This window comes from Oreochromis aureus, linkage group 8, assembly GCF_013358895.1.
Source record: "Oreochromis aureus strain Israel breed Guangdong linkage group 8, ZZ_aureus, whole genome shotgun sequence".
In the NCBI taxonomy this organism is placed as follows: domain Eukaryota; kingdom Metazoa; phylum Chordata; class Actinopteri; order Cichliformes; family Cichlidae; genus Oreochromis; species Oreochromis aureus.
In genome coordinates, this window is record NC_052949.1 from 4,109,135 (window position 1) to 4,129,263 (window position 20,129).

At 42.6% G+C, this 20,129-nt stretch overlaps 1 protein-coding gene across 2 annotated transcripts; it reads right to left on the reverse strand.

The window, feature by feature from the left end:
* Positions 1-21: 21 nt before the first annotated feature.
* hid1b (HID1 domain containing b) lies at positions 22-18,937 on the reverse strand. Of its 2 annotated transcripts, none has more exons than XM_031750415.2 (19): positions 18,773-18,937; positions 16,759-16,908; positions 15,655-15,819; positions 9,780-9,899; positions 7,235-7,341; positions 6,633-6,749; positions 6,107-6,338; positions 5,957-6,013; positions 5,728-5,868; positions 4,812-4,902; positions 4,539-4,690; positions 3,071-3,149; positions 2,820-2,984; positions 2,519-2,740; positions 1,461-1,609; positions 1,287-1,370; positions 1,094-1,185; positions 282-440; positions 22-206 (listed from the first exon to the last, which is right to left on the reverse strand). In XM_031750415.2, exons 1-19 carry the CDS (start codon positions 18,896-18,898, stop codon positions 143-145), a joined length of 2,472 nt encoding a protein of 823 aa, XP_031606275.2. In that variant the 5' UTR covers positions 18,899-18,937; the 3' UTR covers positions 22-142. The 2 variants fall into 2 exon arrangements, with proteins under 2 accessions (XP_031606275.2, XP_031606274.2); XM_031750414.2 differs by having other exon boundaries at positions 6,098-6,338.
* Between the last annotated feature and the right edge of the window lie 1,192 nt (positions 18,938-20,129).

Below are 20,129 nucleotides of genomic sequence, written 5' to 3' on the forward strand. Positions count from 1 at the left end.
ACTCACAAGTTTGCCAGATACTGTCATTTTTCCTTTTATTTTGAGGTTTTCCAACATTTACACATTCTTCATCTTTACATAACTTGGCATTAAGAATTTTTAATAACAGTTCAGGTGTGAGGAAGATAAACCGGCAGCTCCTCTAAATCCTCTGGATCTCAAACAGTCTGATGTCGGTGTCGTACCAGATCGGAGGGTCAACATTACTGCAGGAAGAAGAAAAAATAAACAAAAAGCTAATAGATGAACACGTCCCGAAGAACACAGGCAGGTTTATTTACCGTAAGTAGATGACTCCCCAAATGTATGTGCGGAACCACATGGCTGTGCCGGCGTTGGCTTGGTACTTCCTGATGAGGATGGGATGGGGGACGGGCAGGAGGCCCACGAGTGTGCCGTGCTGCAGGAACTTGAGGATTTCGGACTCGTCAGTCAGACCCCTGAGCACAACAATAAACTGCATGACACTGCAAATAAGTCTAACGTCTAAGCATCAAAAGTAACTTGTATGTGAAAAATGCTGTTTTATTTATCAATATGTTTAATAAACTCTTATTTATATGGCGCATCAAAGTGAACCTGCTACACTCCTGCACGAGTCGGTTTCAAATCTGGAGTGTAACTTACATGTATGTTCGTTGTATTAAATGTCATACAGACACTAAGTTTAGGTCATTTACATTTAATTGATGTTTTTAAAGATTAGATGTAAAAGTGAAGCTTACAGGTCAAACAAAACAACTGCAGGCAGAAAGTAAAGCTTCACAATTCAACATTTACCCCCCACCAAGGAGCTTGCATGTTTTTGGTAGTGTTTGCATGTGTGCGTGTCATTCTGTCTCTAAACACGATTGCTTCAAAAATGTGGAATTCTGATAAAAACTGTAGAGCAAAAAAAAATTTTTCAGCTTTTTTGGAAACTCTGGAGCTGCAGTGTATGATTCACAAAAAATTCCAGGTCACAGATGAAAACTTTGCATTAAGGCAGTTTAGTTCATTTCTTCCAACCCTGCCTGGTGCTGCTCGTTAACTAATACAGACATTAGTTATCACATAATGCATCTTTCAGTTTAAAATCTGAGGGATTTCCTACTTGTCGATGCAAATCTTCTCCACCTGAGGAACCAGGACTTGGAGCAACCTCATAATCGTCTGTAGGGGAAGTTTGGCCTTCCATGAGGAGACCTGACGCCAGGTAAATGATGGAGGACGTCACATGACAGAAAATACACCCACGGAACAGAAGGTAGAAGGTAAATGTGAGCAGATGAAGGATTTGTTCTGACCCAGTCTGAGTTAGCGCTCCACGCGGCCGTCGATGAGACGCTCGACAGTCGACTCCTCGCTGACTCCGACTGCGTGCGGTTAACCTTACACCAAAAAAAAAAAACACTTTAACTGCAGAAAGAAGCAACTAAACTTCTGTGTGTGTGTGTGAGAGAGACGAGCCATCTGCTCACCTCGTGATCTCTCTCAGAGTTGGACTCGCTGTCGCTGGCTCCGGCTGCGATGCCGCTTTTAGTCGACGTGTGCGGCGAGTCCGAATGTGGCAGAGTGACCATCGTTCCATCCTGACTCACCTGAGACTTCTCTGTTATCTTATCGATTCCTACAACACACAACACAATCAACACTTTGCAAGGACTAATTTCACAGCGCAGCACCTAATGACATGCCGAAGGCCTTTAAAGGAACAGTTTGACGTTTTGGAAAATGCCTATATTCACTTTTCTGCTAGAATTAAGTGAAGATGCTGACAATATTTTCATGTCTGACGTCAACCATAGAGATAGACTGGTAATAGCTCCGAAGGTAAAGTTTGCATGTTCTCCCCGGGTACTCTGGCTTCCTCCCAAAAACATGCAGTTACTAGTGATTTGGAATGATGTATAGGTGTGAATGCAAGTGTGAACGGTTGTCCGACTCTCTGCTTTAGCCTTCCGACAGACTGGCGGTCTGTCCAGGGTGTACACCGCCTCTCGTCCTATGATAGCTGGGATAGGCTCCAGCCTCCTCGCGAGTATCAGACCACATGAAGATACACAATGCTGAGGCGTAGGGTCACCATTGCTCTGCTGTGCTGCATGTTTTAAGTGCAAACAGGCAGTGTGCTGGTAGTCGTGCCTGACTGACTGTGCCGTGCTAGGGGGCAAAACATTGGCCTTTTTTCCAACCATTAATACCGAAACTACAGTTTCAGGTTATAAAATTGAGCCCTGGACATCAACATGTAGAAGGGCAAAACACCCAGATGGAAAGTGTTGATTTTATCTACACTGGGGTTTTGTGACATTTTCATTTCTTTGTGGTTGTTTTGCATCTTTTTATGGTCATCTTTTGTCTCTTTGTAGTCATTTTATTTTTCTGTTGAAGTGTTTTTTTCTCAGTGAAAGAAGACAGAAAACAAGCAAAAGATTCAGTGAAATATCAAAATAAACCTTAACAATGGTAAAATTCCTTGTTATTTGAATGTCCACCGCATGCACCTTTACTGGTTTGCAGTAATCTTACTTCCTACCTGGAGTGGCCTCCAAGCTGGCTTTGAGTGTGCCTGGCTCGGCAGGTACAGCAGGTCTGGAGCCCTCCATGGACTCATTCTCTACAGAGTTCGTTCTAGAGATTCCCGTCCTCTTCTTCTTTTGCAGGGCCCTCTGAATAGACGCCGTGTCGGACGGCAGGTTGGCCAGCTGGTGGAAGACGCTTCGCTTACGGATGATGGCGTACACCAGGTTGAAGTTACCTGTGAAAGGAGGGTTCAGATTTTCATGTGGGCAAAAGTAATGACCTGCAAACTGATGAGCCCGTGTCTGCGTTCTCACCATCAAACTGATACTGGATGATGTTGTTGCAGACCTCCAGCAGGAAGAAGACCAGGTGGTGGTTCTGGGGCGAGGAGAAGAGGAACCAGGGCGTGGAGAAGGCCTCCAGGAGGTGGAGCAGTTTGTTGGCTGCCACCATGGACAGGCTCTTCAGGTAAGGTGAAACTGTGGAATCACAAAAGGTCAGCCCAAGGCTCAAACAGCTGGTTTGCTCCTCCACCAGAGGGCAGCATTTGCACTGTAATACTCACTGTTCACTATGATGGTGAGCAAGCAGTCGAACAGAGGCTGGAGACGCTGGTGTCCGCTGGAGATGATTTTGTGGAAGATCTAAACATGACAAAGTACAAGGAACAAACTCAGTGGAGACTGAAAACAAAACTAAAAATGCTCAAGCTTCAAAAAACTAGTTTTCATTAAAAGATCAAACCACAAAAAATATCATGCCTGCCTTATAAAAATGCAAAAAACTATGATGTTCTGAGATCTTTAGGAGAACATTTAATTGAAAATGCAAGACCAGAATGTACATGACATTTAGTTACAATTAAAAAGAGGGAAAAATGTTTTATTCCGGGTCAAATTAAAGTGTATTTATAATATAAAGTCACAAAATCAGATCAATCCAAGTTTTTGTTTTGTTTTTTGTGGTTGTTGATTTTCTCGTTTTTGCAGAAGTCTTTCTTTCTGCAATAATTTAATACCTGCTGCAGTAACAGGAACCATCCACGGATACTGGCAAAGCTTAACCTCCTAAGACCCGAACTCTTTCATGGCATGCATATTTTGATTTTATTTTTTGCTATTTGGGTTGATTGGGACCTGATAATACAAAAACAAAGAATTACCAGATTTTTTTTTTACCTAATTTTTGTTTCTGAGAAAAATGAGATCCACATATGAGGACATTCGTTTTCAAATTTTGATAGAACAGGGGCAGTAAAATGTCCTCGTAAGTGGATATCAGGCCCTTGTAGAGAAAAATCTATCTCACAAATAAAAACAAGTGTGAGTGAATCTTATTATTCACTTATCACCAATTAAATATAATGTAATTGTGCATATACATCATCAACCAAGTTTGCTATTATTAGCTGATAACTGTATAAGAATCCTGCACACATCCATCTTTTATATCGAGTCTAGACCACGGATGTCAAACTCCAGTTCCTGAAGGCTGCTGTCCTGAAACTTTTCCATGCGTCCCTGCTGCAACACACCTGAATAAAATTAGTAGGTCATTAGCAAGACTCTAACGAACCTGACTGCATGCTGAGGAGGCAGTTCAGCCACTTGATTCATGTTACAGACGCTCAGGAGTGAATGAACATGGTGCAATAAAAGTACTTTTAGAAGTACATTTTTCCAAACACTTGGAAAAATGTACTGTGCTGCAGCAGTGCTGCAGCGGGGACACATGGAAGAGTTTCAGGACACCGGTCCCCGAGCACTGGAGTTTGCACCCCTGGTCTAGACACAAAACGGACCGCGTCTTTCTTGATCTGTTACAGAGGTTAAAACTTTCCTGACTGAAATGTCCAGTTAGTAGTTTTCAGTATTACCCAGAAAGCCAATAAAGCCGGGCATGTTTTATCAGGTGACCCAAGATTGCGTTCCATCCCTCGGTTTCTTTCTACCAAACACAGAATTTTCTGTCCTCATTCGTGGATAAATGAAAGAAACAGATTCTCTCATTTATTTCACGCTATAAGTTCTCACCACTATGAGCAGGTCGGCGTGGGTTCCTGTGAACACAGGAATGTCCATGGGCACACGGAGAGCGTACGGCTTGTTCAGACGGACGCCAAAGTTTCTTTCTCCGCTCAGCAGCAGCAGGATGAAGACACCGATGTGCATGAGGCCGAGCCGAGCTGCAGACACACACAGGCGGAAAGGTTTTATTTTGTTTTTAAATACAGTGAGCAATGACAGTTTACACAGAATTATATTTAATGTTTCACACACGCGCGCACGCACGGAGACGTGACTCACACTGATCCGCTCGGGCATCGTTCAGGTAGAAGAGGATGGGAACCAACATGTCCAGCACGTCGCTGCTCTTAAGGACAAAGAAGAGGAATTTCTAAAACACAAAAACAACAAAATCAGGTTTGACTTGTTTGCTCCACTTCACTCCATCACACATACAACTGCATCAGTATTAGCTCGACTTCTAAACCTACAAAACATGTAATTCGTACATGATTTACTACGGTCACTGTTTGTCTTTTTATCACATCATTTAATGTAAGATTAAGTTATAGATGATTCACTTTATGCAAAACCCTTAACTAAGGCCATATTAAGAAATAACTGAGAATGATTCAAATTTTTCAATTATTCTTGTTTATTTTGAGAATAAAGTTTGTTTTGTTTTTTTTTACAAAAAAGTGAAATTACTACTTCAAGATTAAAGTTGAAACAGTATTTTAGAAAATAAAATCAAAAAAATATTTTGAGTTAATTCTCGAACTACGACTACTTCAAAATTTATCTCAAAATTTCCACTTTACTCTCAAAATAAACACTAATCATAAAAAAGAAAACACACAACCATGATGGTGTTTATGTAATCAAAGCCTTCACCAGCAGGGGGCAGCATTTTACCACAGACTGTGTTGAAATGTTCTCATTTCTCCTGATTGTTTCCTTTTCCCCATTCTGCCATTTAAATACTATGTTTTGAATGAGGGGGGTACACGTGAGGGACACGCCTACGCTCGTTTATCTGTTTAGCAGTAAGAACTTCAGTCAGCATCAGTAATGTCCCATACAAACACACCGTCCTCTCCACATTTAGTCACTAGGACCTGGCCACCGTGGTTGCACATAGGCAGCTTTTTTTATTGATGAAATATTCTCATTTCCTGTGAATCCCCTGGCTTCCTGTTGCATTTCGTGCTCGCACCTTGTTGAAGTCGCAGAATTTCCAGAAGAGGATCAGCAGCTCCTGGTGGAACTGGATCTTCTTGGTGGATCGGGGCAGATAAGTCTGAATCAGGGGGTTGTTAAGCAGCCGAGCCAGACCTTTAAGGACAAAGCTCAAGTCCTGATGAACAAACAAAGAGAACACACACTCATAAACATCCCACAGGATCATGCTGTTAGCTGCTGAACGGCTGGCTGTTTCAGAGTACCTCCTCTCTGTGTATCCTGGAGAGATAATTCACAAACAGGTTGTCAGGTCCACCAGGCTGAAAAATAAATCAACATCAGTGTTTATTTTTTAAATCATAAACTAAAAAATATACTTGTATATACATGTATTAATTACTCACTGTATGTACCTCTTGCTCCTCCTCAGCTGAGGGGGATGTTGAGGGGTCCAGGGCCTGGAGGGCGGCGCTGGCGGCCGAGCCAGCCTCGTGCTCCAGGGTGACGATAAGGATCTGGACTGCCTGCTCCACCAGCTGCTCCCGGTAGTCTGAGAACAGCAGGTGGTTGTACGGGATGCCATAGCCCACGGGGTCGTAGGCACACACCACATTGAGCAGGGAGGTGAACAGAGGCAGGGCGTGTCTGTGAAAAACAGGTGGAGGTGAGTCTGCACAAGCTCAGCGAGGATGAATGAAAGGCTGCGGTGGTGTATACCCCCGCTCTGTATGGCAAATATCAGTGTACACAGACCTACAAACACTCCTTAAATCTACTCACTGACTTTAGTTTTTAAGACTACTAGGCTGAATTCACAGCTACAAAATTTTGGGGTTTTCAAATAAATGAAACGTCAAAACAGAGAAGCAGAGAGTGAAATTCAACAGGAGAGAAGTTCTCTCACTCTGTCTGGTGAGCTGTTGCCAGATATAAAGTCACCTGTTCTCTGTGGAGCAGAAGAAGGAGATCCAGGGGTTGAGGACTTTGTTTTCAGGGGAAGGAGGAAGGTACATGGCTTCTGAGAAGCAGGTGAGGAGTAACTTCAGCAGCTCTGTCCTGGAGAGGGCGTTAGCACAGGATGGAGGGATGTTAGTAGGTGAATTCAGCCTGATACAAACTGAATTTGCGAGACAGCAGATGAATGATTATAATCAGGAATCTGTACTGATGTCTAATCTGGGGTCAATCATTTTGGAAGATTAAATTCAGCAGCACAGCTGTAATTGTCACTGCATACAGGAAACAAACATTGTTTCGTCTATTAGTCTCTTGTGGATTTTCCCAAAGCAACGGCCTCTTTGGGGTGAGTGTGGATGCAGAGGTGGAGCTAAGACTGGTTGGATATGGATGTGACTGAATTCACTCAAACTGATTTACCCAAAATTTCGCACAGAGATGCTCAGCCCAGGCACATTAATTCTGATTACATTTCTTTTTGCATTAGTTCCACATGTGCAGGGGCCCAAATCAGTACTGATTACATACATGTAACCTCAGCCAACACTGCGATAACCAGCACTGAAAGGATGCTGCAGTCTCACCTGTTCAGGTCGTGGAGGTAGTTGAGAGGAGGTGCCTGAGCAAAGCCCACACCCGCCTCCCAGATGTACTCACAGCTGTCTATGGCTCGTATATCATCAGCTGTATCCTGCAGCAGAGACAACAGGTAAAAAATTCAGTGATCAGGGCCTGATTCACCTCCCGAAGGCCCCCAGAGCTGAACTGACGACAGGTTTGATAACTGATTATGAATTGACTTGAAGCTGAAAGTTCTCTGATATCAGCTTTGCAAACGTGAGCTCTGCAGGAACGGTCGTTCTCGAGGCGGGGCCACAGAGGTCACTGAAAAGTGGAGCTTGACTTATGGGAATGTACTGTCTCGGTGTGTGTTTGTGACGCCAAGAGCTTCTCTCACACACTCAGCATTCCTCCCCCCTCCTCACACGTGGAGGGAGAGGCGGTGTGTGGAGTGTTGGCCTCATTTACTCACAGATGTGGATTCTTGTCCACAGCTGTAGCTGGAGGTCTAAACAGAGCTCCGGGACTGTGTTCACACCTACTTCTACCATGCAAGTCAACAAATGGACCAAGCTAAGCCCTCCGCTGACAATATCTGCATGTAACACCTCCCCAGAGATAACTACAGCTTTATGAATAGATGTGACAAGGTGCTACCGCTGTAAGTGAACTGACAGTGCCACGTACGCCACACAGCGAAATTCACTGGTGTCAAACGCCAACCGCATAGCCGCTCAGCACAAGTCACTTTACGAAAGGAAGTTATTTTAGACCTTTTAACCAAGTATGGGACGGGACCTACCCCAGACATCTGAAAGTGTAACAAAAAGGAAGCAGGTCACTGAAGCCTTTTATTCAGATGAGCATAGGATAGACACAGACTGTATGTGAAAGATGGACATAGCAGGCCTTACGTCACCCATTGTTTAGTGTATGCACGGAGAGGCCTCGAGCTGAGCAATTTTGTCATCTCATTCTTCTTGAAATCAGACAGTGTGACCGAGGGACGCTCATTATCCCCGTATCCCGGGGCCGGAGTCGTTTGGTACTGGGCAGCGAGAGTTGAGGCTCGGGTGTGAAATTTATGTTTTTCAGGGTTTTTATCGTTAACTCGGTTTCCCTGGGTCTTTTCCCGTGTTGTAGTTGTGTGTCTTATTTTGAAATAAATATTTACATGTTACCATAGCGACCAGAGAGCATTAAGGGGCAGAGAGGAGGATGTTACTCTCAATGTTGTTGGCGCATTTCAGGAGCACGCTGCTAATAAAGTTACACAATTACACAGTGAATTTGGGTTTATTATTATATTTACAGAATACCACCGTTTCTGTCTCGGTCGTATGATTTTATTTTGTTGTATTTATCCGCGACACCTTAAAGGCCGGTCAGTGGCGCAAAAAAGTTTGGGGACTGCTGCTGTAATGCATACCTTCCTTTATCGTCTTCATTTATTCTAAATGGAAACCCAATAAAAAACAAAAAACAAAACATGAAGTTTTAATAAATAAAGCTTAAAACCCATAATGGAAACCATCAACTCATTAGGAAAGTGTTTACTTAGGTCACAAGACAAGCGAGCTTTCTGCATGAGTACATTTACGAGCTGCGCAGTGTTCCCCGTGTTGAGATTTTATGTTTGTCACACAGGAGGGTCTGTAGATGCCAGCAGGGGGAAGTTAATACATATTTTCTTAGGTCAACAAAGACAACTTTTGACCTCTGCATCACTAAATCTGTACCAGGAAGTGAAAGCTGAAATTCAAGGCCCAAATGAGGTTTCCCTCCAGCCATGTGTTTCTTTGTGCACACGCCTGCTTCATGCCTCAGAGGTCACTGGGGCAGGTGGAAACAAACAGCAGCTGCTGGCTATTTTCCACCTTCTCCTGCACAATTTTCCTGATTTTAACATTTCGTTGTGAGGTAGCGAGGAGTAAGGAGTCATCTGATGAGATCGCCTCCCAGTCTCTCAAACGTCTGAGTGTTTGCTGAGCACAATAAAGACGTTTCCACCCTTTCCAAACATGGCCCCTCTCCTCGCGTCGCACAGAGTCACTCATTAACTTGAGCTACCGCCCGAGAAGGTTGTGTAAAGAGATAACGGCGCTGAGAGGTGCTGCCACAGGAGCAAATAACAGGCTTACTTCTTTTATATGAGCTGTAAAGTGCTGACACGGCTGTAGATTCAGAGCTAAAACAAAGCAAACACCGCTCTGTGTTTTCCTTCAAACCACGGCTCTGGAAGGCATAACTCCAAACCACCTTCAAGTCAATATTTTTACATGTCTAATCTTTATCTACCTGAACTTTGTGTTTTCAGTGCTAATTAGCCAATACCATGCTAAGACCCTAAGCTCAGAAATTAAATAGACAAGAGACAAAAACCCAGCAATCAAACAACCCTCTATGAGCAAGCACTTGGTGACAGTGAGAAGGAAAAACGCCTTTTCAACAGGAAAAAACATAGGGCAGAACCAGGCTTACGGAGAGGCAGCTGTGACCAGTTACATAATGAGTGAAGCTACTTCAATGATTTGCTTGGTTAGTGCTGCTGGGGCTTTGCAGACTCACCGGGCTGTTCTTCTTGTGGCTCTGGATGGTGAAATCGGGACAGAAGAGCAGGTCAGCGATGGCCAGCAGCAGGGATTCAGCCAGAGGCCGACCTTCATCATCAGCATCGTGGTCCAAGTGCTGGAATGAGAAGAGCTGAGGCTGTGACTTTTATGGCATTTTTATTGTGTCGTTGCTGGTAAGTTGATTTGTTGTCTTTGTGCTGCTCTGGATCCATTTCAGAGTTGGTTTGTGTGTAATTTGAGTCCCAATTTGTTGCTTTAAATGACAGACTGTATATACAAAGTTGCTTGTAGTGTAAAGCCAATGACCCATCATCTTTAACTTGATTCCTAATTATGGCCAGCAGGGGGCGACTCCTCCGGTCAAGTCCAGTTCTATAGAAATCTTTCTTTGGGAAAATTGCCCTCGATTCCTTTGCTTTTTCAACTTAGCGATTCATTTCCTGATGACTTTACAGGGTTAGTTGCTAGCTTTACATTTTATTAACTACAGCACAATGATTATCTTTGAAATTATGGTCCCCATAAGCACAGGACAGTAAAGCTTTTCTGTGTGACTGACAGCTCAGTAGCCCGTGAGTCTAGTGTGTCAAAAAAGGTCAGATTTTTTTGTTTATTTGGTGGACAAAACAGCTTCTAAAAATGTGCTTTTTTCTGTCATTTCTTGGGTTAAAAGATGAGTACTGCTATTCACTGACTCAAGTCACTGGCTGGCTCAGCAGGATCCCTGAAAATGGAGGGAACACCTGTAGTGTACCTGCTGTCACTTTAAAAAGCATGCATAATGGACATAACCCAAATAAACCAAAAGTCATTCTTATTACGTCTCATTTTGTGTCCTGCAAAGATGAATTATTTTTCCCCTTCTATTTATACTTTATTCAAGGCTAAGCTACCTAGCTGCTGGTTTAAGCTTCATGTTGAGCAAACAGCCAAGAAAATGATGGATGGGTCATCACATTTAACTCTAAACCACATACACAAATTTTTCCAAACACTGTCCACTTGTATCTTTCAACAGCATAAATCTATAATCAAATATAAGAGCTCAACCATCCATTAGCCACACAGAGTTGTTTCATTCATACAATACAAAGTAATCACCCTGCTCTAACCTGCAGCTGCTCTGCACTTTATTTCAGTCCCCCACTTTCATTAAGAGACATTCAATCCCTTCTAAATTCAACCGCTGGCCAGAAAGAGCAGGAGACACAATATGGGCAGTGTTTGGACTTCGGTCCCCTGCCGACCGGGTAACCAGAGACCCAGCAGCCCTAGGTGGGGAAACAGGGGGAGAGCAGGGAGAGGAGGGATTTGGACAGACACGTCAAAGCATCAGCAATCTCATCTCACACTGCAGAGTCTGTTCTGAAAATCAGATGGAAGCATCGCTTTGAACCGGCGCAGATTATTAAGGGTGGAGGTATCAGAGAGGCTCAAGTCCTCAGATATCCGCAGAGCCGACAGATTAAACCTAACAAACTGTCTGCAAGCTAACAGATTTCCTCCAACTGCTTTTTCTGAGACGTGGCAGGAGTTCTTAACACTAGATTTACTATCCTGCGCAAATTTGCGTAACTTCCCTAAACCCAACACCCCTAGAATTACTGGCTTTTTTTATTTTCTGGTGCAAGTCCCGAGGTGTTAAGCACCCTGCTGAGATTTTCACAGGTCGTCAGCTTGTTTCTCCTACAGCTTTTGTTGTGCAAACCACCCATTGTCCTTGAGGCCTGGCACATTTGCATTTGCTCACTCAGAGTTGCTCAGATCCAAGGCAGGCCAAACCTCTGTGTTACAACTTTCAGGAATGCCTGGTAGAAATGCTTCAACTTACTCATGAGATTTTGACCACATTTTTTATTGAATGCACGACCGTTGTTGCCAGCTGCAAAAATGCTTGGTAGGGAAGAGCTGTTCCCTACCAAAAGTTTGAAACACTTTGAAATAAAACAGACTTGTGTACCATATATTGTGAATGTCTGTCTTTTGTATGTAGGTTGTAAGACAGAGGTTTGGCCTGCCTTGGATCTAAGTAAGCAAATGCCAATGTTGCACAAACACAAACACACACACACACACACACACACACACACACAGCAAATCTGCATTTATTTGTCCCACAAGTGGAAAATCTGCATTGTCATTGCAAAAAAGTGGACAGAGCAAGGTATAGAAAGTGCACTATACAAACAATCTGGAAACATAAATATGGACACGTGTATTAAAAAATATTGGTGTATGTATACACACACACACACATATCTATCTATCTATGTGTGTGTGTGTGTGTGTGTGTGTGTGTGTGTGTGTGTGTGTGTGTGTGTGTGTGTGTGTGTGTGTGTGTGTGTGTGTATATATACACACACATATATATATATATATATATATATATATATATATATATATATATATATATATATATATATATATATATATATATATATATATATATATATATATATATATATATATATATATAGATGTGTCTGTGTGTATAACTAGACTTTATGCATATTATATAACGTGTGGCTATATAAATATATGTACAACTCTATGTATATATGTTTATGGCCAGGCATCCAATGTAGTGACAAGGATTGACAAGATCTAATATTGCATATGAGAAATATTGCACATAGAAACTACCATGGGGTATAGTACGCTGCAGGTAAGGAAGGAAAGTAGCCTTGCAGGGAAGGAAAGAATGGTCCAAGTCAGGCCAAACCTCTGTGTTACAACTTTCAGAAATGCCTGCCGTATCTATACAAAATATCCCACACATTGACTGACCTGCAAATATAAAAGACACACATTCACACCTTCCTTGACTCTCAGCACAGATCTTCCATTGTTCCATCGTCACTGTGTATGTGAGGGAGTGGCATTGCTTGCCTACAGCACTGTGCTGTGCATAAAAGCAGACCGACCCAGGCCGGAGAATCATTTCTTGTTCGCATTTCTGAGAACACATCAGGATGGCCTCCGTATCACTGCCACGCAGGAAGAACCTCTCCACGCAACAGGCTTTGGCCTTACCGGAAATGGACGAAGCAGATTCTGATGGAGGAGAGGTTTCATTTGTCCAACAGGCCACTGATACCTCCTCAGAAGAATCTGAAAATGAGGCGGAACAAGAACCCAACATGCCTCACGGAAGAGGCCCGTGGTACTGGGAAGCCCAGCCAGAACCACCACGGCAAAAGACGGCACTGTGTGGGTTGAGGAGGACATTGGAATGCCCAGTGCAGGTGCTTCACTGCAGTCTGCTAAGGTTTGTCACTGCCATATTAGATATGATATTTATATAAACCCATTTAGAGTGAGGTTCATGTAAATTTACCATTTTCTATTTGTTTATCTTCCGACAGCGTAAAGTTACAAGTGTGCTCCAGCTTCCTTTGCCTGTTAGACGTGGGAATGCTGCAGACCATCAGAGAGTGCACGGTACATCAAGCCCGCAGAACAGAGCCGGACTGGAATTTGGCAGTTCATGAACTTATGGCACCCATTTCAATCCTGTTTGTAAGAGCCCAGCAAGCCTGAGAGCCGACTGGAGATTTGGCAGAGACAATCCTGTTTGTAAGAGCAATCGTGTCCTGTTGGTGCCATTGTGGATTGCTGGTCAGAAAGTTTTCTGGTGCCACTAATCAAAGAGACAATGCCCGAGATAGATTCATTTCAATTATGCAACACCTTCGATTTGATGACAGGGACACGCGGGCAGAACGGGTGACAAATTTGCAGCGATCTCCGACATCTGGACACGCTCAACGAGAACTGTGCTAAGAGTTTCACCAGGGGAACACATGACCATAGATGAACAGCTGTTCCCTACCAAGTTTGTTGTCCATTCACCCAGTATATTGCAACCAAAGCCAGACAAATTTGGGATCAAGTTCTGGATGGCCACGGATTTGGACACCAAATATGTCTGCAGTGCATCTCCTTACTTGGGAAAGGACCCCAGTCGTCAGAAGGAGAGAGGCTGGCAGAGAACGTGGTCATGAAACTGATGGAGCCGTTTTTGGATGATGGAAGAAATGTCACAACGGACAATTTCTTTACTTCACTGTCACTGTCGCCAGCATAGACTGCTGCAGCGCAAAACAACATTACTGGGCACGGTGAATAAAGTCCGGCGTGAACTTCCTCAAAAAAGATACTGCAAAGCGAGAGGTATTCTCCACTTCAGTGCTTAGAAGTGGCAGTGTCTCCTTGACAATTTATGCACCTAAAAAAACCAAGACTGTGTGTGTTCTAAGTTCCATGCACCAAGACGTGACGATCGGTGACGGCAGAAAGAGGAAACCCAACACGATCACAGACTACAACCACATGAAGGTATGTGAATGTGTGTACAATTTTACACCAGTGCTACAATGTTTTCTGATGTGTGCTATACAGGCCTATAGAAAAAACATATACTCATGACTCTCTCGCTCTGCTTTTACAGTGTGGTGTAGACGTGTTGGACCAAATGACATGGATGTATTCTGTAAGATCAGCAACACGCAGGTGGCCAGTAAAGTTTTCTACAATATGCTGGACCTGGCGGCAGTGAATGCCTACATTTTGTACAAGGCATGTACAGGGTGGACAGGCAAAAGAAGATTGTTTCTCGTCTTCTAGCTCAGCAACCATGGCCGATTCATGCAGCACAAGGAAATTTGCACGACAGGCTGCTGCAGCTGCTGTGCCAGGGACTGTAAAGACAACGCAGTGCCAGGTGCAAGAGAGCTGCAACAGGAATCGCAGCAGATTTACCTGTGCAACATGTAAGAAATTCACCTGTGCCAAATGCAGGATGATGGACACTGGGTCTGCAAGCGATGTAAAGTTTGAAACACTTTGAAATAAAACAGACTTGTGTACCCATATATTGTGAATGTCTGTCTTTTGTATGTAGGTTGTAACACAGAAGTTTGGCCTGCCTTGGATCTGAGTAAACAAATGCCAATGTTGCGCACACACACACACACACACACACACACACACACACACACACAGCAAATCTGCACTTATTTGTCCCACAAGTGGAAAATCTGCATTGTCATTGCAAAAAGTATATATATATATATATATATATATATATATATATATATATATATATATATGTGTGTGTGTATATATACACACACACACACACACACACACACACACACATATATATATATATATATATATATATGTGTGTGTGTGTATATATAAATATAGATGTGTCTGTGTGTATAACTAGACTTTATGCATATTATATAAGGTGTGGCTATATAAATATATAAATATATGTGTACAACTCTGTGTATATATGTTTATGGACAGGCATGCAGGCAGGTAAGGAAGGAAAGTAGCCTTGCAGGAAGGAAAAACTTGAATCTCTCATGGTTAGGGGTTGGGGAGGGTGTGTTTGCACAACAAAAGCAGGAGAACAATGGAGCTGACGACCTGTGAAAATCTCAGCGGGGTACCAAGAGGTGTTAGGTCAGGGGAATTTACGCAAATTTGCACAGGCCAGTAAATCTAGTAGTAGGGACTTGCACCAGGGAAAAAAGGCTCAGTAATTCTAGTGTTAAATAAGTTTCTTCCTTTCCCCTCCTCTTCCTCTTCCTCATTTGCAAAGATCAGTTTTATGAACTATAGATTCTGACTTTTCTGTCTCTACTTTTGATTGAAAAGTTACTAAAAGTATTTAATCAGCTACCAATGGAAACAACTAATACCTGTAAAACATATAAATATCATATTTCAATGATATGTGACAATAAAGCTGCAAATATTTGGTCTTTTTACTTGGAATAAATGAAATCAAATGGCCAGTATAGGTAAGACTAAAACAGCCACGTAGATGAATACATTAAAAGACGTCAGCGCCGTACCCCCGCTCTGCCGGGGATGGTGGACCAGAAGAAGCCCCTCCAGTCTGCGTCCTCGAAGATGTAGGGCAGGATGCGGGTGAGCAGGCGGGTGCAGTTCAACACAGTCTGGCGCTCCTTCTCCGAGGGGCAGCCGGAGTCTGCTCCCCGGACCAGCCTCTCCACCGCCTGGGAAAAAACCAACACAAGTATCGTGCAAATATGAGATGAAATAACCAAGACAGAAAAAAGTATGCTCTTATTTATTCACCCGAGGTGCCTGTTTTACCTGTCAATCAGGATTTTATTTAAAGGCCACAAAAAGTGTTGGAAAATTCTATTTTCACCAGGGGACTGAACCATCAAGCTTCTGATGAGTGAGTGGACTCATTAGCTTGAGCGTTGTTGTTATTACAGCGACTCATTCTTCTAAACTCTACGTGACTTCATCGTACTTGTAGGTGTAAAACTATGTCAGCAAATTGGGTTTGGACCCCAACCCCAATCAGTGTGACCATCATGCATGACAAATAAATGCATAAAATCTTCAATAGCAAGATGTGACCAGCTAGTCTTTGTAGCTGCACTAAAATACATTAATATTCACAGCTGTTTCTGTCCAGCAGCTACTTCTTTCAGCTCATAGTGAAAAGCATGGGCTGTTCCACATGAACCAAATAAAACCTCAGGAGTTTTTACAAGCACATCTTTTTGTCACAGGACCTTCACCCAGTCACCTTAGCAGCTCTCTGCCCTTTAAAACCTTAAACTACCAAATAATCTTCAGACTTAGTTTCTCTGTTTTTCTGCGTTTATATAAATGGTGTTTGACCTTTTCCATCAAACTGTGGGAACAACAAACAGCTGCATTCCTTTGTGTTCCGACTGTATCCAGGATGGACAAAAGCTGCTCTAAAGCAACGTACAGAAGTCCTCGGAGGTGGTGGCAATAATATCAGACAGAAGACGTCCTATAAAGCCTTAAACATGTGAGAGAGGGCCGACACAGGGCAGTAAGTCTGAGCAAAACTCTAAACTGACTCAGAAACAAGAAGATTACACCCTTAGTCCTGATACTGAGTCATGCTTGACTTTTTCAAATGCTCAGTCCTGAGGACGTCAGGTTACCTTGTAGCAGAGGGTTGCCAGGTTTGACGGAGACTCCTCTCTGACGGCTCTGATCTCTGCCGCCGGAACCAGAGCGAAAACATCCTGAACCGTGGTGAAGGAGTCGACCCAGAACTGATCCCAGAACACGTCGTCTGAGGCTTCGACGGGCTGCAGGAGAGGAAACGCACACAAACATCAGTGTGTGTGTGTGTGTGTGTGTGTGTGTTCGACGTGATGAGAAAACCACCACTGCAGCTATGACTCTGTGACTTATCTGCTGCTAAACACATCAAATGAAAACAGTATGCAACATTCATTTCATTATGACTGTGTTGATGAGAAGGTACGATCTTTCCTTTTTGTTTCATGGCCCACAGAAAACATAACCAAAGATCAACAAGCTTATCCAAATTATTCACATACAGCAGCACATTTAATTCTCTGTCAAGCAACTGAATGAATTAACATCATTTCCATTATTGATAACTTTGCTGATTTGTGTTTTTTTTTTCTTTTCCAATAACTAATTAATCATTCCAGAGTTAAATATAAAGAGCTGCACATAAAAGGATCTGAAACGCTTTGAGTCACCCTTCATTTCTTCATGTTTTCCACAGGAAATAGGAGCAGTGACCTATGGAAACATCGGTATAAGAGGCAAAAACAGAGTTTGTACAATTCTGAGCTTGAAAGTAAATATTTGGTGTTACTGCCTTTATTCTTCAGCACAGCCTGAACTCTCTGAGGCAGATTTCCGTAATTTATTTCAGGAACAGCTCTCTAATCCTCTTGCATCCCAAAAGCTCTTCTGTGGATGTTGTCTGCCTTTTGTTCCATCCTCTGTCAAGTTTTCCAAGCTCTGGGGAGGCTACTCCATCACTGATAGTCTAGCCAATCAGAATGTACTTTTCTGTGTTCATAATCTCATTAATTCTCAGTTGTCAGTGTACAACACCACAGAGGGATGTAGCTGATGAGCTGTAGCATGAAGATATGGGACAGAGTTGTTGAAGCTAGGTTAAGAAGAGAGGTGACGATCAGTGAGCAGCAGTAATGCCGAGAAAGAGCGCTGCAGAGTGCGCTTCGAGAGTATTGATGGAGAAGTAAACAGAAGGTCACAAGGAGCTAGACTGTGTCTTTGTCGATCAGAGAAAGAATAAGAATAAGTGAGGAACTGTGGTGCTGAATGAGGAAGTCATGTGAGACAGCGGTGAGGTGTGCTGGAGGAGCGAGAGGTGGGATCGAGGTGGGATGACATCATGGATGTGCTCTGAGCCCCAGGCTGACAGACAGGTCAGGCAGGAGTGTCTGTGGACTCTGATGTCTAAGCAAACAATCGATTAATCAGACAAAGTAAGTTCTTTAAAGATCTCTTTCGGTCTGACCAACACTGAAAAATAAAGACAATGCAGGTTTAACCCAGGATAAATATACTTGAAAATTGATTCTGATTTGTCAAGTTCAGCTAATCAACCAATCACTTCTGCTTCGAACACAAGAATCCATATGAGCCCATAAACACACAGATTCCAGCTTTACCAGCAGCTGACCTAACATCTGTTTCACGCTACAACAAACCACTACCCACACACCACCTGGAGCAGTTTCGATCACTCGACCAATCGATTAACGTTGCAGCTGTCCCGTCCAGCCCTGTTACCTTTAAACACACCTGTCAGCCAGAGAAACAACTGCTGGCCAAAAACTGACGCAATCTTTAATATTTCCATCTGCACATTAAAGCCGTTTAAGGATCACGTCACAGACAAAGTCAAAAATGACTGTTTGGAGTCCCTCAAACTGCATAAGAAAAAGAAAAAAATCCGTATTCTGAGAGGGAAGCTTGCTTTCTGTTTAAAAATCCTCGTTTATGAAATAACTCCAATGATTTTTTCAGGTTTTCTCTCCACTTTGTGTGACGTACGCTGCCATCTGGCACTCCAACTTTATCTCCACATCTCCACTAACGCTAAAAGTCAAACGCTCAGCGGAAATTTCCTCATGTCACCTTTAAAAGAAAACAAACCCCGACCTGAGTTTTGGTTGTCAGCTGGACCACCGCTTTCCTGAAGTTAAGTTTGCTGTCTGCGTTTCCCATTTTTCTGTCTCCAGCCACCTGCTGCCTGCCTGGATCCACAGGGAGGACAATCTGCCTCATCCACAGCGCTGTGCGGCCGCTGCGTTCAGGTGCTGCTCGGAAAACTCAGGCTCATGCTGCTTCCAGCGTAACAGTTCTTACGTTGTGATTGTGTTTAATTCAAACACACGTTTCATTATTTGTTTGTACTAAAAACAAGTATGAATATTTGTGAAAATAAATGATACGTAAATCCAAAGTAAAGATGAGGCTGTGCAAAACTGGGAGGAAGCTAAAGCCACGTATAAAGCCCCCTCAAAGAAACCCACGGATGATAAAGCGGAATAGTGCAATATGGATTTTATTTTTGTTCTACAATTTCATGGAAAATGTCCAAATATTTAGTAAACCTCCCAAAAAGAAAACTTTTTGTAGGACAGACACGAGAATACGAACTCTTTTAAAAGCCCTTTCAAAAATAAAAAATGAATAAAATAATTTACTTTATAAATTATTTTATAAAATAAATAAAATAATAATGAAAGGTTTTGTGGTTAAACACTAAGAGAATTGGAAATGTGAAATATGGAAATTATCCAAGTATCTACGAATGCATTACAAGCACGTTAGCTAAAAAATAAAATGCCACCAAACAAGTAAACAAACAAATAAATAAATTCATTGTAAACGAATTGAAGGCACATTAATAATACCAAATAAACAATAAGGGTTTTATATGCTAACAAATATAAATAGAGATATATGCAGATAAAATAAGAGAAAACCAACGGAATATCACAAAATAAAATAAAAGCTATTCAACAACATTTAACAGATAAAACATGTAAAACCATCCTGGAAAAAAAATCCATATTTAAAATTTTATCAGTCCAATTATTGTTTATTATTGCGATATTTAATAAAAATCAGATTTTCTTAAATTAACAGAATCGTTAATTAGCTCCTCTGTCTCAATAAGAGTTGTAGCGATTACCTCGAGTCCGTGAAGGCAACATCAGCCCAACAGGATCCAAACGAGGCGACTTCCGGGATCCTAATGCACATATTTGCTTTCGTGCTTTTCTCATTCTTCTTCAGTTTGCTTTCGTTTACATACGAGGAGCATTCAAGAGATCACTGAAAATACGTCATCGTGACACCACAGTCACCTGCCTGTTCATGTCACCTGAAGGCAGGAAAGTGATGCTCTTAACGTGCACCGTTAGCGCACACAGAGCCCCTTCAGGACCAATCAGAATAAATGAGCTCTGGCGTTTATGGAGCAACAGCGACATCCAGTGACTTCAATGCA